The sequence below is a fragment of the Apodemus sylvaticus genome, chromosome 10, assembly GCF_947179515.1.
Source record: "Apodemus sylvaticus chromosome 10, mApoSyl1.1, whole genome shotgun sequence".
Classification (NCBI taxonomy): Eukaryota; Metazoa; Chordata; class Mammalia; order Rodentia; family Muridae; genus Apodemus; species Apodemus sylvaticus.
In genome coordinates this window covers 73,325,203-73,346,368 of record NC_067481.1, presented here as the reverse complement: position 1 = coordinate 73,346,368, position 21,166 = coordinate 73,325,203, and the positions used below count along the sequence as shown (strand labels likewise).

General features: G+C 50.3%; 1 protein-coding gene across 1 annotated transcript in view; it reads left to right on the top strand.

The window, feature by feature from the left end:
• Positions 1-21,166, top strand: part of Col23a1 (collagen type XXIII alpha 1 chain) — a 279,542-nt gene that overhangs the window by 203,953 nt on the left and 54,423 nt on the right. Inside the window, exons 3-4 of the mRNA XM_052196168.1 lie at positions 12,484-12,528; positions 19,998-20,005. Coding sequence (XP_052052128.1) covers positions 12,484-12,528; positions 19,998-20,005 — 53 coding nt within the window. The remainder of the gene's footprint in view (positions 1-12,483; positions 12,529-19,997; positions 20,006-21,166) is intronic.

The window sequence follows — 21,166 nt, the reverse complement described above, 5'->3', positions numbered from 1 at the left end:
CATATTCAACATACACACACACACACAATAAATAAATCTTTTTTAAAATGAGGTAGAGAGCTACTTGGCCTCTAGCCTCCACCTGCAGGCACACATATGTGCCTGTGTGTATATGCATGACCACATAGACAAAATAGAGCTGAAAATATAGAGCAAGCGTGTGCTTAGCATGCGTGAAGCCCCACGGTTAATGCTGCCCCAATACTGATATTATAAGTTAAGTAAATTAATACAATGTTATATAACAAAACCCATTGGGTAAACTGTATGTGTGTAAGTCATATATCAATAAATATGTCAGAAAATCATCCTATGGGGGAGGTAAGTCAGGGTAGAATGGTTACCTAGCATGTATAGGCCCTAGGCGCCACCCTCAGTGCTGGAGAAGAAAAAAAAAAAAAACTGCAAATGTTTGCCAGCATGGGCCTATGCACCAACCAGCCCACTGAAAGAGGAGTCAGCAGATCCCAAACCTGGGCACATAGGACCTCCAGGAGCAAGAATGAGGAGAGACGGGGAGTGAGGACTTTAGAGTCACCTCTGAATAGGCAGGCCTGACACGAACTGACCAAAGCTGGAGCTCCACCAGAAATCTGGTCCTCAGCTCTGTCAAGATGTGAACCACTCAAGGCCCCGTGGGGTGCACAGCAATAGCCCAAGGAATCAGGAAACTAAGCAGGGTGTCCTTACCCTAGGGGCTCCCTGAAGCTTTCCTCTCAGCCTCTTAGCACCCCAAAACTCACAGTCGACAGACCCGCATAGCTATAGTGACTTCATCAGAGTCCCAGCACAGCACAGCCAAGAGAAGAACCCAGATTTGGGGACTGTGTGAGTGGCTCCCAGCCCTGGCCGACATCAGCCCTGGACACCCTTATCCCGACTCCCAGCGTCTGTAACGGGGACTCGGGTGTCCCTTGATCTGCTTTGACCTTTTATGAGCATGCTCAGAAGCATCCTGCAGCATACAGTTTAAGCATCACGCTCTCTTTTGATTGAAGAGGGCTCCATGCCAGTCCAACACCCAGTGTTTTGGGGGGATGTGGTTTGCCAGCACCTCAGCACCCCAATATCTGGAACATAAGTCGTACACGCTCTGAACAGTGATCTAGCTTCCACCCTGGGAAACCACACCCATGGGCCCACAGACACGGACACATGAGGTTCTGGAGAAAGAAAGACCGCGCCTACGGATGAGCAGTGGCAGGGGCTTGGAATGGAAAAGCATGCTTACTGTGTCCAAGGCTGTGATTGGCTTAGAGTAAGAGCCTCAGAGTTTGGTTGTCGACATTGATTTAATTGTAGCAGATTGATGTTGGCTTGTTTAGGGTTTGGGGTTTTTTGTTTTTTTTTTTTTTGTCTCTTGGGGTTTGTGGTGGTCTTGTGGTGCTGAGGACCAAGCCTAGGGTCTCCCATGTGTCAAACCTGCGCTCTTCCACTGAGCCACGCCCACAGCCCCAGAGGAATAACATTCCGTATCTTTGTAGACTGGTTATGTTCTCAGCTCTGAAGTGGATGTGATTCGGTCACTCTGACATGATCATTACACAGAACACTGACTATCACGCTAGCCCCTGACATGTGTAGTCATGATGCGTCAACTTAAAAGTGGTATCAGTCTTTGAATGGGTGTGCAACTCAGTAAACGTGTGTTCCCAACGTGTACAAGGCCCTGAATTAACGGCCAGGGAGATGGCTCAGCAGCACTCACTACCTCACAACCTCAGTTTGATCCCCAGGACCCACATGGTGGAAGGAGAGAGCCAACCTCTGTACACTGTCCTCAGACCTCTGCAAACATGCCTTGGTGCGTGCAGCAGCCCACCACACACTAAGATTTTGTAAAGATTTATTTTTATTTTCAATTGTGTGTGTGTGTGTTTGTGTGTGTGTGTGTGTTGGTAGACTTGAGTACAGTTCCTAAAGAAGCCAGAAGAGGGTGTTAGATCCCCTGAAGCTGGGTAGGGCTACTAACAGCTGTCAGCTTCCTAATGTGGGTGCTGGAAACCAAACTTAGGTCCTCCGCAAGCATAAGACACTCTCTCGACTACTGAGCCAGTTCTTCAGCCCCAAAACTAAATAACTATTTAATGACCCTGTATTCAACCCTTACACACACACACACACACACACACACACACACACACACGTTTTAAGAAAAACTAAGCAAATAAAACAAATAAATGCTTTAATAAAGATAAGTAATTAGAAGAAAATAAACAAGACTATGTAACACAGACCACCTAGGGACAGGATCCTTCAGATGGTCAAAATGTACAGGGCGGGAGTCCCAGGCAGAAGATGCGGACTATGCAAAGACCCTGAGGTAGAGAGATGCAAACAAGCTTAAGAAAAAGTCCTCTGTAGAGATTGGGTAAGGAGCAGTAGGTGGCAGTAGGCATTACCGAACCCCCTCACAGGTGCGTGTTAGGACAGCTAACTCCCCTTGTTCCCCAGGAAGCCTTTTGGTTATTGGCACACCCACAATGGTCACCCCAGAGCCTGCTGAAGTTCTCCCCGACTCCTGAGGAGCACAGCTTAAAGAGTGTGAGCCCCTTCCCCTGGAGAGCTCTGTCCCCCTGACCCAAAGAGCCAGAGGTCCCAAGTCTAGCACCAGATGGCCCAGAACTAGGTTGTGCATACTGAATAGCCAGTCTTTCCTCTGACCATCACTCCCTAAACCCACACCCACCATGATGCCTCCAGCCACGCACTTCACATGCCCCTTTCTAGAACCATCTGAGCAAGACAACAGAGGAATTCTCATGAAAATCAAAGCTCATAGGAATAGCCTGGCCTTTTAAGCTATTCAAAAAATACATAAAAATAAAAAGCTTCCCATTCCCTGACGGCAGTAAATCCTGGCCTTCGTTAGGTTTGCAGGAGTGCAGGAGCACATGTCAGTGATTACAGCTTCGGGGTGAATGAAGAGTTGAGGAATTTGGCATCTTTGGGGTGTGCTGGTTTATGTGCGCCTCTCTGGAGCCTGTTTTCCGACAGGAAATGGATCCCAGGGGACCATGAACCCTAGCGAGGGCTCATTGTGCTCACAGCTACATCAAGAGCCTTGACCCCAAACCCACCACCACCTGCCACCTGAACCAACATGGCAGTGGCCAGGTAGCACACACCTCGGCATCTAGCGGCATCACCCTTTGCCTGTACCCAGGCCCTCAGACATCCATATTGGCCTGATTCAGCCAAAGACACACACCTCTCTCTAAGTTGGCCCCCACCAGCCTTCCAGTCAGGTCCCCTCCAACCCTTCCAAGCAAATTCTCACAGCCTCGAGCTCTGTGGGAGGGAAAGGTCATGGACTCACAGGTCATTCCAAAGCTCTTCCGTCTCTCAGCAGCTGCCTGAGCCCAAGGAGGAGGGAGAGGCTCCTCACACCCTGAGAACCGCCTACTACCAGGTGTCTTGCTGCATTTTGTGCTGGCTAAGGCTCGGAGAGATCTGTGTCCCAGCCAGCTGTCAAAACTTGGAAGGCCAGGGTTCAGGGACCCACACCAAACCCAAGGAGGGAAATGTAAGGGAAACGGGGGGGGGGGGCAGGGGGGAGGAGAGACAGTCTCCCATTTATGACAAATGTCTTCTACGATATTAATCCTAGTCACTTCTTAGGAACCCCATCTCCCCACACTGTCGGATTGAGCACAAGGTCATCAACAGCACCTGGCTCCCCCTGTAAGACACCATCAGTCAATTAAAGAGACACTGAGCCAGGTGGTGGTGGTGCATGCCTGTAATACCAGCACTCTGGGAGGCAGAGGCAGGTGGATTTCTGAGTTCGGGGCCAGCCTGGTCTACAATGTCTGTGAGTTCCAGGACAGCCAGGGCTATACAGAGAAACCGTCTCGAAAAAACCAAATCCGAAAAACCATAAATAAATAAATAAATAAATAAATAAATAAATAAACAAACAAACAGACAGACAGACAGACAGACAGACATTGAGGGTCTCTGCTGTCAGCTACCCTAGTCCCACCACTGCGATCTGGATATCACCAAGCTGGTCCCTTTCACTTACGCTCTCTTCTTCCCTCCTTCTCCACTTTTTTTAAGATGGGGTCTCCTGTAGCCCAGGCTAGCCTCCAACTTGCTGTGTAACTGTGACTGGTCTTGAATTTCTGATCTTCCTACCTCCACCTCCTCAATGACAGGATTACAGGCATGTTCCACCATGCTTGGTTTATGAGACTCAAACCCAGAGCTTCGTCCATGGTAGGCAAGCACTCTAACTCCTGAGCAAAAACAGAATCCCTTCCAGACCCGTTGGCTGTGCTCCCTAGGTGGGTTACTTCATTATTGCCCTAGGACTGTAGCATAAGCTACAATCAGTCTTTGTGACAGGGGGGAGCTAAGGAGAGCAAGGGCAGTGGAGGCTAGACCAGTGCTCCTGACCAGCTCTAACACTTGGACACAGCCCCTTGCCCTTGGTCCTCAGAGTCCTTATCTGTAAATGAAGCCAAAATGCCCCACACATAGCCTGTCCCGGCTCAGCACGACTGAGCTGCAAGCCCCACCAACCCATGCTTTCTGGGCATGCTCCTTGCCCTCTGGGAACGCTCCTCCCACCAAGACCATTTGCAAACTAGCTCTGGGGTCTCCAGAGGACAAACCATACGGGGTTTGTATGAAGCAAGGCTGGTGTGTCACCACTGCAAATAATGTGTCTGGAATTGCAAGACTCAGCCCACAAAACGACAGGCATTTGGGATGGCTTCAGGAAGGTATGCCCCAAGGGCCTGGGGCCGGTGCGTGGCGTGCGGCCTCCTAATGAGATGTTCAGTCCATCCGCCCGAGAGCCATCCCTGGGCTACTTGCTTTTTGTGTGGCTTCCGGCATCTTTAAAAAATAAATAAATAACGAATGTCAAGATGTGGTTGTGAAGCACTGGGACTCTTTGGATCACTCCCCTAATGAGCATAGTCTCTGGTAGGAGGGAGCCAGGCGGTAGCTGGAAGCACAGGTCCATGGTCCAGACCCCACGGCTCCTCACATCCCCAGCTGTGCAAGCCCACCAGGTCAGTTAATCTCTCCGTGCCTCAGTTTATTCATCTGTGACATGGATATTAGTGATAGCAGCCTTTCTCCCGGGGTTAGTGTGAGATGCTCATGAGTAGAATTGAGATTGGTGACAAGCTAATACTTTATAAGTGATGCCACCTTTGTCTTGCTTGTACTAAACACTGTCAGGCTACTGTGGCTGGCTGGTTCCTTCCTTTTCTGTGGAGAGACCAGCCATGTCCACATCTAAAATCTTTTGTAAATGTAAGGCGGGGGTGGGGGGGTCAGTCACCCGCCCAGCCCCTCTTGATCTGAGCTCCAGTCATTTATTACTAAATAGCACAATGTCCAAGTGAGTTCTCCAGTCCAGTCACCAGGCTGGTCCGGGTCTGTCACCAGCCTGGGCAACATCCCTGGTTCCAGGCAGACATGATGAGGCTGTGGTATCTGTTTCCCAGCAAACAGGAGGGTGTGGTGAGTGACAGGAAATGAGTCCAGAGGCCTGAAAAGTTTGGAAAGAACTGGGTTTGCAGAGGAGGAGGCCGGGGCTTCATTTCCCAGATGGCACTGTTGCCCTCAGTGCTGGCTGAGCCTGAGCGAGCCTGCCAACCAGCTAGCCTCCGTGGGAAGAGCAGGGACCCAGCTCCACCAGGGGCACCTACGGCTCTACACCTGCTCCACACCTCCAAGGGACAAGGCCAACTAGAACTGAGCAAAAAAGGAGATGCCCATGTCTGGAAAAGAGTAAACAGCTGGCTGGCCTGAGGCTCAGAAAGCAAAATGATCTGGGGCTAGGTTGCAGGGAGGAGTTGTTTGGTCCGTTTGAGGTTTTTGTTTTGGGGGGTTCTGTTTGGGGGCTTTTTGTTATGTTTAGGTTTTCAGTTCGGGGAACAGGACATCACTATGTAGACAAGATTGGCTTTGAATTCATAGAGCTCCATCTGCCTCGGCCTCCCCAGTGGGGGGATCAAAGGTGTTGCCACCACATCCCTGGCTAGGGCCATGTTTTTAATGACTTTGTCTTAGAAACATGAATCAGGGACATCCCCCTACCTTCTCTGCTCAGAGACCACCCCACAAATGGCCCAGGCAACCTCAAGGACCCGTGACCAAAGATCAAGCAAGGGTGATTCAGAGATGCCTCGCCCACCACTCTCCCAGAGTTCCGGCATGACAAGAAGAACCGTGGCCACAGTATCTAAGATGCTGAGGGGATGGGGCCCTGTCTTAGCCAGGGTTTCTATTGTTGCAATAAAACACCATGATCAAAAAGCAAGTTGGAGAGGAATTCATTCAGCTTACACTTCCACATTGCCGTTCATCACCAAAGAAAGTCAGGACAGGAACTAAAGCAGAGCAGGAACCTCTGCTGACGCAGGAGCTGATGCAGAGGCCACAGAGGGGTGCTGTTTTTTAGCTTGCTTTCTGTGGCTTGCTTAGCCTGATTTCTCATAGAACTCAGGCTCACCAGCCCGGGGATGGCACCATCCACAATGGCCTGGAGCCTCCCCAATCAATAACTAATTAGAAAACATCCTTACAGCCAGATACTGTGAAGACATCTCAGTTAAGGCTCCCTCCTTTCAGATAACTCTAGTTTGGGTGTCAAATTGACATAACACCAGCCAGCACAGGCCTGGAATCTCACAGACCAGGGTTCAAATCTTACTCCGCTATTCCCTCTCTGTGTGACCTTGGGGTGCCACCATCTTCCTTGAATCGTCAGGGACTATTCAGGCTGACACTTGGCTGTGACCATTAGGACAGACTGAGTTCAGAACCTGGGATCGCTGAGTGTTGTTTTGTTTTGTTTCCCAATACATATACAACATAGAACTCAGTATTTAACTCTTTTTGCTACTAACATATCACCTACTTCCAGAACAGACCCTCACCATGTTGCAGAACTAAGTCTGTACCCTCCTGGCTCCAGAAGCCCCTTCTGCACTTTCCTCCCCTACCAACCTGACTCTCGTAGGATCTTTGTACAATTGGAGTCAATTTTACAATTGTTGCGTGTGTGTGTGTGTGTGTGTGTGTGTGTGTGTGTGTTCACATATATCCATGTACACATGTATGCATGCATGTATGCCAGAGATCAACTTCACGTCTTCCTCAGTTGTTCCCCTGCTTTTCCTTTAGTTTCTCGAGGCATGGTCTCCTTGGGTAGCCCTGACTGTCCTGGAACTCACTCTGCAGACCAGGCTGGCCTCGAACTCACAGATCCTCCTGCCTCTGCTTCCCAGGTGCTGGGGCTAAAGGCATGTGCCGCCATCACCCAGCTAGTATTGTTTGAGTTTTTTATTTCATGATATATATTTTATTATTTCCCCTCCCCCAACTCCTCCCAGGTCCTTCCCACCTCCATATCCCACCCAATTTTGTGTTCTTTCTTTCTGTTTATCAAAAAAAGGGCAAAACTGATAATCAAAACAAAAAATCAGAAAAGCCAATAAGACAAAAAATGCCAAGGCAAAACAAAAGACACACACGCACGAAGAAATAAATCTTAAGAAACCCCACAATCATTCACATAAATCACATGAATATAAAAGAGTCCCTGCTGACGCCCAGGTTTGCAGATGGGCAGGGATTAGGGACACAGAAGAGACTTCTGCTTCTCATAGGTTAGCCCTGCACTCCTGTCCTCAAGGAGGGGTTAGGGGCTAGAGTTGATGCTCAACAGGAGAGCCTGTGTTTAGCCTGTGTGGGGTCCTAAACTCCAGCATCAGAAGCATTGCCAGTACCTGGATCTGGCACCTGCCCACAACATGAGAGCTGCTGGGTCTCTCCACATGCCTGGGGGAAGCAGGAAAATGCATTCACATGAAGACCTATGCCCGGGCATGGCCGACTCACCCATCTTCATTCAATGGGGGAGAAATAAGAGCAGAGACCACGCCCCTCCTTGCCACCTCTCCTTACCAAACCTGGTAGCTCTGTGTCTGCTTTACAGCCTGGAGCTCGTTGGCTTGCCAGGCATGCCTGTGGGGTCCATGCGGCCCAGGACAACCAGACAGGACACAACACAAGACTGTAAACTTAAGGCATTGAAATTGTTGGAGGGAAGCCGGGCGGTGGTGGCGCACTCCTGTAATCCCAGCACTCTGGGAGGCAGAGGCAGGCAGATTTCTGAGTTCAAGGCCAGCCTGGTCTACAGAGTGAGTTCCAGGACAATCAGGGCTACACAGAGAAACCCTGTCTCGGAAAAAAACAAAATCCAAAAATGAAAAAAAAAAGAAAGAAAGAAAGAAAGAAAAAAAAGAAATTGTTGGACGGAGGCATTTCTTTGGGGGAGGTTGGTAATTTGAGTGGGTGGTTATTGAGCACAAACTTCACAGTTGACGGCATTGTACGGCAATGTCAAGATGTGGGACGTGCCCGACTAGCAGTTATTTGAGGAGACTAAATGAGAGGGAATAAGAGAGGTACCCATCATGCCTCTCTTCGACCGCCCCTCAGCCAGCATCCCATCCCAGGCTGAGAGCCGGAGACAGACACAGAGCTGTATGAGAGGCTGTAAGAGGGACTGTTTGGGGGCAGAGCAGAAAGGGCAGATGCTTGGGGGGCAGGAGGAGGCAGAGAAATGAACCAGGGTCTAGGCTGGGAGTGGGGGATAGAGAGCACAAGAGGATTCTGGGATGCTATCCAGCCAGCTTCTCGGACATTGGTGAGAAAAGCAATTGAGGACAGAATCTGTTTGGGTGTGTATTGCCTCTCTTAAAGCTGAGCATTTGAATATGTATCTTAGAACAAAGGATGGACCTGTTGAATCACACAAAATCACACAAGTGAATCACACAAAAGTCTCCAGAACCTGGCTGCGTTGGGCCCTCGGGTGTTTCCAAGCCAAGCATTCTCCTTCTTCTCCACTGGGGCCCTTTCATCTTCCAGTGACAGTCAGTGTGGCAGGCTGCAACCCCATGGGCCCTGAATGTTTAGTGACATCCCAGCTTGGCCCTGCTGGGAGCTTTGCACAAAGGGCCCTGGAGGCAGGGCACCCCACCCTGCCTGGGCAGTTGCCTAATCTGTCGCACCCGTCTCTATTGGGCCTGCTGCAGAACCATGCCACCCAGAAGAGCCGCCCAGACAAATCCATTCGTTCTGCCACCTCAACAAAAGCAAATGTGGCCTAAGTTAACCCAGACAGGGAATTTTATACTCGTGCCCAGCAATGGCCATCGAAATGCCATGGTGCTGGTGGGTCAGACCTGCACATAGCCTGATGTGTCTCCTGCTTGGACCTCCTATCCTGCCGTGCCCCACACCTCAGCCTTCTGTGGCTTGGCGAGAGCCCTCAAAGCTCTGCAGGTGAAAATTGGGTCTTCTCCCTCAACAAGCAGAGGAACGTGGCACCATGGATGCTAACAAATCGCCATCCCTGTGTGCTCTCCTTGAAAACAGATACATCCACGGAGGACGGAAGGCCACCAAGGATGCTGAGTGACCCCAAACATCAGGGCATAGTTATTCCATATGGCTGACTCACAAGGTTCTCAGCTGCAAGCAGCCACACGCGGGGCACAGAAAGGAGATAACAATGAGAGTGTGGTTTAGTGAGAAGGTGAGACACTCACGTGGAGATGTCGAGGAGGCACGCACTCAAGTGCGGATGCCACAGGCGCAGGCCTAGAGACACCCCGTAAACTTTAAATTCCACGCAGATGCAAGTAGCCATTTGTTATGGGGGTGCTGAAGTCAGGGCCTTGCCAGGTTAACATGTTAACAAGGTCCTTCTCAAATTTCAACACAAACTCCAACCTCAAAGCCTGTGTCCAAAAAAAGCAGGGCCTAAGTCTTTGATAGAAATTTCTGTCCCAAACACAGAGTCATGGAATGGAGTGTATTGGCCCCTTTTGTGGTTTTTCCGCTTTTATTTTTAAACACACAGTCTCGTGTAACCCAGACTGGCCTCTAAGTCAATAAGCCATGGATGACTCTGAAGCTCCTGGGCCTCTCGCCTCCTCTTCCCTAGAGCTGAGATGATATATCTGCCACAATGTGTGGGCAGTGCTAGGGATCAAGTCCAGGGCTTCACGCACGCTAGGCCAGCACTCTACCAATAGAGCAACTGCCTCGGGCCTGTATGTCTTCAATCCGTAAGTTTCACTCAGCCATTCTGACTAGAAACCCTCAGCCCAAGAGGCTAGGAAGAAATTCATTCTCTCTTCATACACTGCAAAGATCTCAAGATTTGGCATGGCCCTGTGGGGCCCTTCCCATGCGGAAGAACCTCCATTTCTCCTTGTCCCTCAGAATCCTTCTCTCCTCTGGAAGCAGAGCATCCATCTCTTCACAAAGCCAAGAGAAGTGCCCTCCAAGCCAAGGCCGGGACTGCTCCTCTGCCTGGACTGACTCCTCAGTGCAGGACATAGCAGGCACACCTGATCAGTCAGGGGGAAAGAAGGGAGAAGGACTTGGTGTTGACTATTCCTCGTGGCTGGGCCAAAATGCCTGACAAGAGCAACTCAGAGAAGGAGGAGTTTATTTTGGCTCACGGTTTAGAGGTGCAACCCATGATATCAAGAAAGTCACGGTGACAGGAACTTGAGGCCGTAGGTCACATCATATCTTCAGTCAGGAAACAGAGAGATGAACACTGGTGCTCAGCTACCCTTCTCCTTCTTGTGCAGTCTGGGCCCCCAGCCCGGGCATGGTGCCACTCACAACTAGGGTGGGGTCTCCCCACTTCTGGCAACTCAGTCTTGAACCTCTCTCGTTTATGCTCAAAATTCCAATGCCCAAGTGACCCCCAGAGCCCAAGTGACCTCAGAGCCCGAGTGACCCCAGATCCTGTTAAGCTGACACAAGGATTACCCACAACACACACAAATGCTAATTTTTCCAGGAGCTGCCCTGCCCAGCCTAGACTTCATTAAGGCCCAGGTTCTGCAACTCCCCACTAGTTGTTCTAAGAATTCTTGAGGATTTTTGATGTTGACTTTGCAGAAAGGGTAATGCCTTGAAAGGCAGTCACACTATGTTACTAATTGGCACCAGCCCCACCAGCATACAGACCGGCATGCTGTGGGCAGGAAAACAGACAGATACAAAATACCGTGCTGGGTAGATTCATGCCAACTTGATACAAGCTTGAGTCGTCTAAGAGAAGGGACCCTCGATTGAGGGAAATGACCCCAGAAGATCAGGGTGCAGGCAAGCCTGTAGGGCATTGTCTTAATTAGTGATCGATGGGGGAGAGCCCAGCTCATTGTGGGTGGTGCCATCCATGGGTTCTGTAAGAAAGCAGGCAGAGCAAGACATAAGGAGCAAGCCAGTAAGCAGCCTCCTCCATAGCCTGCATCTGCATCAGCTCCTGCCCCCAGGTTCCTGCCCTGGTTTGAGTGTCTGTTTTGACTTCCTTCAGTGATAAACTGTGATATGGCAACACAAGCCAAATAAACCATTTCCTCCCCAACTTGCTTTTGGTCATGGTGTTTCATTACAGCTAACTAGGACAAATGCCATTTGCAAAATTCAACCAAGGGGCTAGAGAACATGGCTCAGCGGTTAAGAGGGCTTACAGCTCTGATCGAAATTCAGTTACCAGCACCCACATCCGGCTGCTTCCAACTGCCTATAACTCCAAGCTCTAGGGGATTCTGGCGCCCTCTCCTGGCCTCTGTAAATTCTGTGCATACACTCACACAGACACACAGTCACATAAATAACAATATTTGGTTTTGGTTTTGGTGTTTCAGGTTGTGTGTGTTTGTTTGTTGTTTGTTTGCTTGTTTTTCAAGATGAGTTCTCACTACATAGACCATACCAGCCTGGTACTTACAGAAATCCACCTCCCTCTGCCTCCAGAATGCTGGGATTAAAGGTGTACAACCTTCTCTTAAAGTTAAGAGGAAGGAAGGAAGGAAGGAAGGAAGGGAGGGAGGGAGGGAGGGAGGAAGGGAGGGAGGGAGGCAGGGAGGGAGGGAGGGAGGGAGGGAGGGAGGGAGGGAGGGAGGGAGAAAGGAAGAATTAATTCATCAGCAAATTACAGCTTTTGGGCTGTGGGGAGCAGTCACACTTAAGAGGACAAGAAGGCAGAGCCCAGGGCAGAGGGACACAGGTGACGTTCACATCTCAGACCCCACTGTCACTGAGCACCCAAATGTGAGGATCTCAGACTCGGGCACAAGACTGGCCCGTGACTTGGAGCCTTCTCATCTTTTTATGTCCAGATCATTCTGGCCTGGGGACTGACAAGGGTGGAGGACCGTATAAAACCAGGAGAGGCTTAGACACGTGGAAGGAGGCCTGGATCCACAAAGAACAGACTGACCTATCTGTGGCTCACACTAAAACGAGGGCGTGAGCAGCTCCCAGGGGTTGAAGGGTTCAAGGGAGCTGTGAGAAGACGTTAACGGGACAGCACGGTGCCCATGTGATACCCTGACTGGAACAGCATTGGGTTTCACCGTGTGGGTCCAAGCTTTCCGCTGGTTTTCCTCTCAATGACTCCATCCTTCTTCTCCTACCTAGGTCCCCCTGGACGGCGTGGCAAGCCTGGACGAAGAGGCGACCCTGGTAAGTCCTGGTTTTCTTAATTCCAAAGCCAAAGCTGAGTGGCATCCCATGAACCCTGGACCCAGATGGAAATGCCCACCACCTACGTCCTGGTCCTGGGCCATATCTTTCTTCTTGGGCGCCACCTACTATCTCTGAGCCGCCATGTACCTCTTCTTGCCTTCTTGGCATCCACCATTCCCAAACTAGTTTGACCTCTCCCACCCAAATTTTAACCACTACTCCCCAAGAGGCATCTACCCACTCTGCCTCACCTCCCCACATCTGACATCATCATGGCCAAAGTAGCCAAGGGCAGCATGGCTACAGCAAGACATGTCTCTGTCTTCATCTTCCTTCCTTCTCCCTTTCTCTCCTTCCCTTTCTTTCTTATTCGGCTATCAAGAAAAATATCAGGGACCTAGAGAGATGGCTCAATGGTTAAGAGCACTTGCTGCTCCTACAAAGGACATGAGTTTGGTTTCCAACACCTACAGGTACTGCACACACACACACACACACACTTCCTTTTCTTTAAGTCAATTTAAACACTCGTGTGCCCACATCCCACATCCCTTTTGGTGGTCATTAGTACTGGCTCAAGAATACAGGACATGTGCTATGGGTGGATGCTAATAATCTCAGATCAACTGAACGAGCTTCAGGCAACCATACATAAGAGAAACGTTCAGGGCTGTGGGTGAGACTGGTATAAAATCTGTGAGTCAGATGACACAGTTGCTGCCTAAGGACTGTACAATTCTATTTTTACGTGTAATAGATTAATTGTGGATAGGACGGTGGAGTTCATTCTCCCTGAATGGCTGGTGCTGCTTCAAGAAAACACTTCCTGGCTGTGTGATCCCATGAGCATACACAAATTGCTGAGAGATCTGCTTACTCCTCACTGTCTTTCTGAAACCACACTGCTGACTCCTCTCCAACCCTGAGTATTTCCAGCTCCCCCTGAGCTGGTTTCTACAGGCGTATCACTAACCTCAACCTCTTGGTCTCCTCCGTCTTGTCCCACTCGCCTCTTAAATGAGTCTTCCCTTGGCCCTCACTTCTCCTCTCTCCCCAAATCATCCTACTCCTGTGGCCCCCACTGCCCAGGACACAGATGGTGCCTGGATCCCTGCCTCTGGCCCCAGAGATTATATGTTGCCCCTCTGAACACAGCATCATCCCATCTCTCCTCCCTTCAGCTTCCCATCACAGGGAGACAACATCTTTACTTCCTGTGAAGTATCCCTGATCCTTCCCTTCCCCACCCCAAGTCCCTCTCCATCTCTTCAGTTTACCTCTGATCTCTGTTGCTTTCCCTGTCCCCTTGGCCACAGCCTCCTCTGCAGCTCTCGCGCCTTCCTTGACCCCCAGATGCACCCTCACCGTGGCCTTCCAGGGCCTTGTCACCCTCAAGACCTCCCCCGCCCCAGATGTGTTTTTCTCTACCTGAGCATTTACTGTAGATTCTCCACCCTTTACCCACAAAAAATCAAACTCGGGTAGCTCTACTAGAAAGCATTGTGTAAACGCATGGCTGGGGCCACACCCACCTCCAGCATCCGGCATGTAGACACATGGGTCGGCAAACACACAAAGATCCCTTAAACGACATCACAGATAGGGCATAGTTGTGAGGAAACAGGTGCCAGAGGGACTCACCACCAGGAGGATCCCAGGCTGGCTGTGACCAAGGAAAGCCAGCATGAGTTCAATGGACGCTCCACACTCTTCTCCTGGGAGCTAGGCCTGGGCTTCTTGTCCTTTTACAGAGGCCCTCCATAAGTTCCCAGAGTTCACTGGGAGCAAATGCCCTACATTCTTCCCATAATGCCCAACTCCTAGCAGCCAAAGGGGACTTATGTTGAACTCTAGGATCCAGCTCCCTCTGTTCTGCCTGTGTGTGATGACACACTGCGTGTCCTGCCCGATGTGCATCCCATCTCTCCATCCTTGTCTTCTTCCTTTGTGACAGGTTTCCTTACCTTTCACTGTGCACCCACTGACATGTTTTTTGGAAGGAGATGAGAAACACTGTTACCCTTTTAAGAACAAAACATAATGTCCCTTGGTTTGCTCAAAGCCCCATTAGAGGAGCTGGGTAGATGGTTCAGTCAGTAAAGCGCTTGCAACTCAGGCCTGAGGAACCAAGCTTGGTCCCCAGTACCTTCAGAAAGTGTCATGGTGGCTTGCACTGGTAAGTGCAGTGTTGGAGAGACAGAGACAACCAGATAGGCTGAGGCTGGCTGGCCAGCTTTGAAGAACCGCTGACATGCACACACACGCCTAGGCCAATGAAGAAGCCCTGTTTCTAAATCACTATGAGTGTTGACTGAGCAGAGACATTTTAGCTTGACTTCTGCATCCACATGCATGCACGTGCGCGCACACACACACACACACTCACACACACACAAATGCACACGTGTGCACAAATGAACACACACACACAAAAAAAACAGATATAAATCTAAAAAGACATTTCTCAAAAGATCTGAATGGCCAGCAGCCGCTGGGTGTGATGGTGTGTCCGTAATCCCAGCACTGGAGACACTGAAGCAGGACGATCCTAAGCTCAAGGCCAGTTTGGACCAAACTGTGAGTTCCAGGCAGGCCTGTCTCAGAAAAGGAAGGAGAGAAAAACTTAAAAAAAAAAAAAAAAAAAAAAAAAAGCAAAACTGTCCAACAGGGGAAATGTCTGCATCACCAATCATCAGGTGATTACAAGTCGGAACCGTTAGATCCGTCACCTCGCTCCCTAGGAACAGCTGTTATCCAAAGGACTGAAGACAGCGTGAGGTGCTGCAGCTGTGGGGCAAAGGGAGTCTCCGCCCAGTGTTAGAGGAAGTGCCACGGTGGAAATCAATATGGAGTTTCCTCAAAGAGTTATATAGCCCACCTCTCCCACCTTTGGGTATATACACAGGGTGTGACGTCACCGTCGGGGAGGGGCATCTGCACCCCTGCACCTCTTAGCACTTCTCACAGCCGCTGAGAAACACAGGCAACCTAGAGTCGGCACAGATGGGAAGAACAAAGGTAGTCGGTACACAACGTGGAACAGTGCTCACCTGTGAGAAGAGAGCCAAGGCCACCAGCTCCAGAAAAACAAATCTAAATCAGCAAGCCTGAGCCAGTGAGAGACCCTGTCTCAGAAAAGCAAGGCGTGTAAAGATAACACCCGTGGCTGACCTCTGACCCCCCAGGCACGCCCACAGCTCTGTACTGAGTCCTTCAGAATCGCATATTTCACATGATCTCCAGAGGGCCGCAGGATGAGAAGATGTTCTTACTCCAGTTTTGCAGAATAGGGAACTAGACTCCAAGGGAAGTACTACTTACTGTCTTACCTAAAGTCAAGCTGCTAACCTCCGTGTCTGCAGCCCTCCTGTGAGGTGTTCTGTTCCTCCCTGTCAGCCAATGAGAACCACATAAAGCAGATGTCCCTCTCTGGTTGATTTTGGGTGGGCCTGGTGTTTATTTCTAGATAGTTCTGCACATGTGCACATCCTGACATTGTCAGCCTCCATTATACAAGGCAGGCCTTTTCCTGTGCTCCTGGGAGGAGGAAGGGTCTTCTGGAATGCTGGGACAGGATCTAACTAGAATGTTGTCCTACAACAGACACCCCTGCCAACCAGGAGACTAGTCCCTTAGTGTCTCCCAATCCCAACTGAAACCTTTCCCTGGACAGCAGCCTCCCGGCTCTTCAGTCTTCACAGGTCCAACCGGTCCAAATAGAAGAGAGTTCTCACCTTCTCCTGGGTAGTGTGCAACTGGGAAGCGTGACACAGTGTCTGGTATAATTGCCTGGGCCAACCTCCTTCCCCAGGCAAGCTTGTGTGACACTGAATTCCAGAGATGAGATTTTGTACCTGATGTTCCCGTTTCAGCTAACAGGCTGGGAGCCTCTCTAGAATGCCATTTGAATACGGGCATCTTCTCTCTGTCATCCAGTCATGCTCAGGGGCACTGGTTCCTCAATGAATGTAAAATGACGCAGTGGAAAACTAACAGCTGTTCTTCTTTTCCCTGAGGTCTATGTGCATATGCACATGTGCGCGCGCGCGCGCGCGCGCGCGCGTGTGTGTGTGTGTGTGTCATGTGCTTGCATGTATGTAAGAGAGAGTGCTCTAATTCCAGCCTCAGCTTGTACTAGGGCTATTCTTTATTGCTTTGTTGGTCATGCACACACATGAGTGAATGCTTGCACACACACACACACACTGAGCATCTTCTTCAGTTCCCACACACACAATCCAGAAAAGCTAACATGAATACTCATCGCATCCCCAGACACAAACTCCCTCCTATCCCACTTTCCCCGTTATCAGCTCACACTGCCTCTGAGTTTGCCTCAGCCTTGTTCCATCTGCACTCGAGCTCAGCCTAAAAGCCCTCGGGTCACTCTGCTCCCTAGAAAGTCCTGAGAAACACAGCAGAAGGTTCGTGAGCTCCTGCAGAGAAGTGTTTGTGTTCTAGGGTGTAGGCCCTGGCTGGGGCATCACACTTAAGCTAGATAGCTGAGCAAGGCAGAAAACCTGTTCGAACCAGAGAGAACAGCTCATGGGCAGAAGGGGAACTGAGTCTAGGACAACAGTTGTGGGGCTGGGGACAGGGACTCTAGCACCCTCAGGCCATAGGGAAAGGCACCACCTCCGCTATGTGAGCCAGGCAGTGCCACGCTAACAGAAATACTCTGCAGGAAGATCAAACATACCCTTGGGAGACATTAGGGAAACGACTGACCCTGGAGGAACCAAAAAGCTCTAGACTGAGAGGATGAACTCCCAGAGCTGCCACCCACCTGTCAGCACCAAACAGGCAGCTCACCCACCCAGGCAGTCAGTCCCTCACCCCCGAAGGTGTGGGTGAACATGGCTCCCAGACTGGGAAGCCCTGGCAGGCCACAGCCACTCTGCAGACAGTCCTGAGGATTCCCAAACCTCCTGCCTCCTCGGGCAAGGTCATCTGGCTCTCATTTCATTGCTCCCACGTTCTGGGGCTTAGAACATATGTTGGAAAGCTGTGTGCCGCAGGGTCAGAGAGCAAAACGCATGGTGGGGCCAGGCTCAGGGCTGGAGGTACCATGTGGTCAGCTGGGGGACCTGAACTAGCTGCACTCTCTAAGCAGGGAGCCTTGGAGGACCTAAGCCATGCCCCCTTCCCAAGCCACCTCTCTTGAGTTACCCACTTGCTACAGATCATAGAATCTGCCTCCAGGAGCTGTGCCAGCCCAGTAAACTATATAACCATGTCACAAGCAAAGGGTTTAGCAGAGGTGCTGGCCCTACAGGCAGCTCCTGCCTTTCTTGCCTTTCTCAGTAATGGCCGCTTGAGTGTGTGTGCCTGACAGACTCGGGCAGATCTGGGCATCAGGGTAGCTATCAGATGTCAGTCACTCCAGGAAAGGCAGAGGAGGAAGCTGCCCTTAATTGGAATGGGTCGGTTCATCAGGGCATGATGGGACAGGCTCAGGGGCAGGCACACGGACAGATGCAAGGCGGCACGCTCATCTGCTCTCAAGAAGGTGAGTACTGAGTCTCTCTAGGAGCATTTGTCTTCTCTGGAAGACAGGAAGCAAGGTCAATCGTTCTAAGTTCAGGATCTATGCTGTCCATGCCCAGTTTGAACCCTATCTAGACTTAGGGGAAACACAGCCTCTATTTTTCCACTGGTGGGAGTATTAACATATCCATTTTCCATTCAAACCTCCTGACCATCTCTCCTACCTTTCTGAACATCCTCTCCCACCATCTCATCAGTCTGAAAGTCTTATCTCTCCCCTTTGCCAAGCGTCTATAGATTCTCACCTCTTCCTACTGCTACTGCTGGGGCCCTGCCAGGAACAGCTGCAGCGCACCCCAGTGTCCACTCTGGCCCCTCGTGCAGCCTTCATCCATGTTGACCTCCGGCTGCCGGAACATCAAGCCCTCCACGCTCGCTCCACAACATGCAAACAGACCTTACGCCTGGCTGGCCTTCCCTCCGCCCCACCCCCATCTCAGAAAAAGCCCAGGGATTTGGAAGCGAGTTCCAACTCTGCTTCTTCCCATTCTGCCTCTGCTTTTCTCTCCCTACCCCCAAACCCAGCCGAGTCCCTTCCTGAGAAGGCGACGATTGGTCCTCACTACATCCTCGGAGCTTCCTGTGTTTGCCCAGAGTTCTGTTTTATTCCTAAGTGTCTGCTGAAGAAAGCAGTCTGCTAGGCGGGGCCCTTCACACCCGTCCTCGCTGCTGCGTCCCTTCCTTACCCACAAGGCTCCAGCTCACTACTGGCCATGCGGGTGTACCCCTTCTCCAGTGCCTGCCAAGGGACACCGATGTGCAGCCTCATCCTACAGGGTGGGGTCTGAGATGTAATGGGAACAGAGGGGTTACCGGTTTTGTAGAAGCATGCATTTGTGGCAGGCACATTGCTTTGGGGGATACCCTGCCCCTTAACCGACTCTAGTCTTCCTTTAACATCCATGAGACGCCCCCCAACGCTGAAGTTCCTTATATAAAATGACTATATTTGCATATAACCTACACATCCTCGCAGATACATTAAATCATCTCTAAGTGCCTTATACAATGTAAATGATATGCAAATAGTTGTTATACTTAAAAATTAATGACAACAGCCTGTTTAGTATAGGCACAATTTTTTTCAAGTAGTATATGTGTATGTGTGTGTGTGTGTGTGTGTGTGTACATGAGTGTAGGTGTTATATGTGTATGTATGCACATATATGTTCAGAAGCCAGAGTCATGATCAATTATCTTCTGTGGATAAACCTCATCAAAGTCCCTACCACAATTTCTACACCAGCACTTCTCAACCAGTGTCACAACCCCTTTGGGGGCAGCATATCAATATCCTCCTGCATATCAGACATTTACACTATAATCAATAACAGTTACAAAGTTAGAATTATGAGGTACCAAGCACCACATGAGGAACTGTATTTGTATTAAAGGTCGCAGCACTGGGGAGGTTGAGAACCACTACTCTATACTGTTCTTTCAATCTCCTTGTGCATATCTAACTCCAGAGCTGGGCTGTGGCAGCCGACCCCAGCTCTGTCCAACCGTACACATCACATGCCTTCACCCCAACCCTTCCCTCTAGCCAAAATGCTTTCTTCTCTTTATCTCCCTCCTCTGTGGTGAAACCCAAAAGGCCTGTTCACTGGAAAGCACGGTCTGATTCAGATTTAGCTTCTCAGAATGTAATGGGAATGAACGCCAACGCCAACCGGCCTCATGAACTGAACACACGAGCCCATGCGTGTGAGAGCCGTCATTGCTCGGACATGGCCAGGCCCCGCTGAGGACAAAGGTGTCTCATCTTGGTTCTGTGGCTGACCCTTGTTCACAGGGCCATTGCGGGCAATACCGCGAGCCCTGCTGGAGTTGGTGGTGTGGGCAGTGGCCAGGGCTGTGCTGAGACTGGGGAGGGGACCGTCCATGCTGACAGCGGCTCTTCTGCTTGTGTCTTGCAGGTCCTCCGGTAAGTGTCTCGGATCGTGCTGGGCTCCTGAAAGATAAGACATTTATTTGGTTCTCTCTATAAATTCAACTCCCGTGAAAGTGACTTTTGGTTAGAAAAGTGTGTGCTTTAAAAACAAAGGAAAAAGGTCAGGGATGTAGGTCAATAGGTAGTGTGCCTTGCCTGGGATGTACAAGCCCTGGATGTGATCCCCAGTACTGTATAAAACCCTGTGTGACAATATACACCTATAAGCCCAGCACTTGGGGAATGAAGGCAGGAAGATAGTGGTCACCCTTGGCTGCATAGGGATACTGAGGCCAGCCTGGGCTACATGAGAACCTGTCTCAGAAATAAACAAGAAAAAAAGGATCCATCCCAGACAGAAGCTGAATTAGTTTATAAACAGTACAAGAAATCCCTGATCTTGCCTTGCCCACTAGAACATTCTAGCCCAGCCTTTCGAGAGAGCTCATATGAATCTAGGGACTCCTCCCCAAATCTTTGATTCAGCTTTGTGCACAAAAAGTGTAAGTGCCAGCTTACCTATCCAAATCTATCTGTTCCCACTGATATTTCTTAATTTTTTTTAATCTCCCATGCTTTGGCGAAAGGCATCAGACAGTAGCTCCAATTGGACCTTGGGCACTGGGTCCTAGAGTTCCTTTTTCTTCTTAGCCAGTTTGTCTTGCTCCCAGCTAGGACTTGGTGAGCCTGGCTGGCTGGCTGACTGGCAGAGGTGTTGAGGCGGCACCAGAAGTTAAAATGTCACTGCATTTAAGAGGGTGTGAAGGGAAGCTCAGAGAGGCTCCCGCCTTGGCCAGACAGAGGCAGCTTTGAAAGCAGCCACTCTCAGCCCTGGGAATCCCCCTTTCTTCGGTCGTGGATGTATCTGCCTTTGATGCCTCTTGGCGGATTTTCAGGGCCAGATAAATCCCTGTGCATCCATTCAGACAGCACATGGACGGTCAACTGGAGCCAAAACGAACCTTCCAAAGGAATTCTTTTCAAATGAGCCGTTTTGCTTCTGATTTCTACTCCCATGAGTCTCGTGCCCCCATCGCTCCCCCGTCGGCACCCTTCAGAATCTGGCTTCTCTGTGCATGTAGCACCGGCTGAGCCAATGGAAAGGCAGGCCAACAAAAATGTGTAGGGTTTTGGCCACAAGTGAACTTCCTGGTA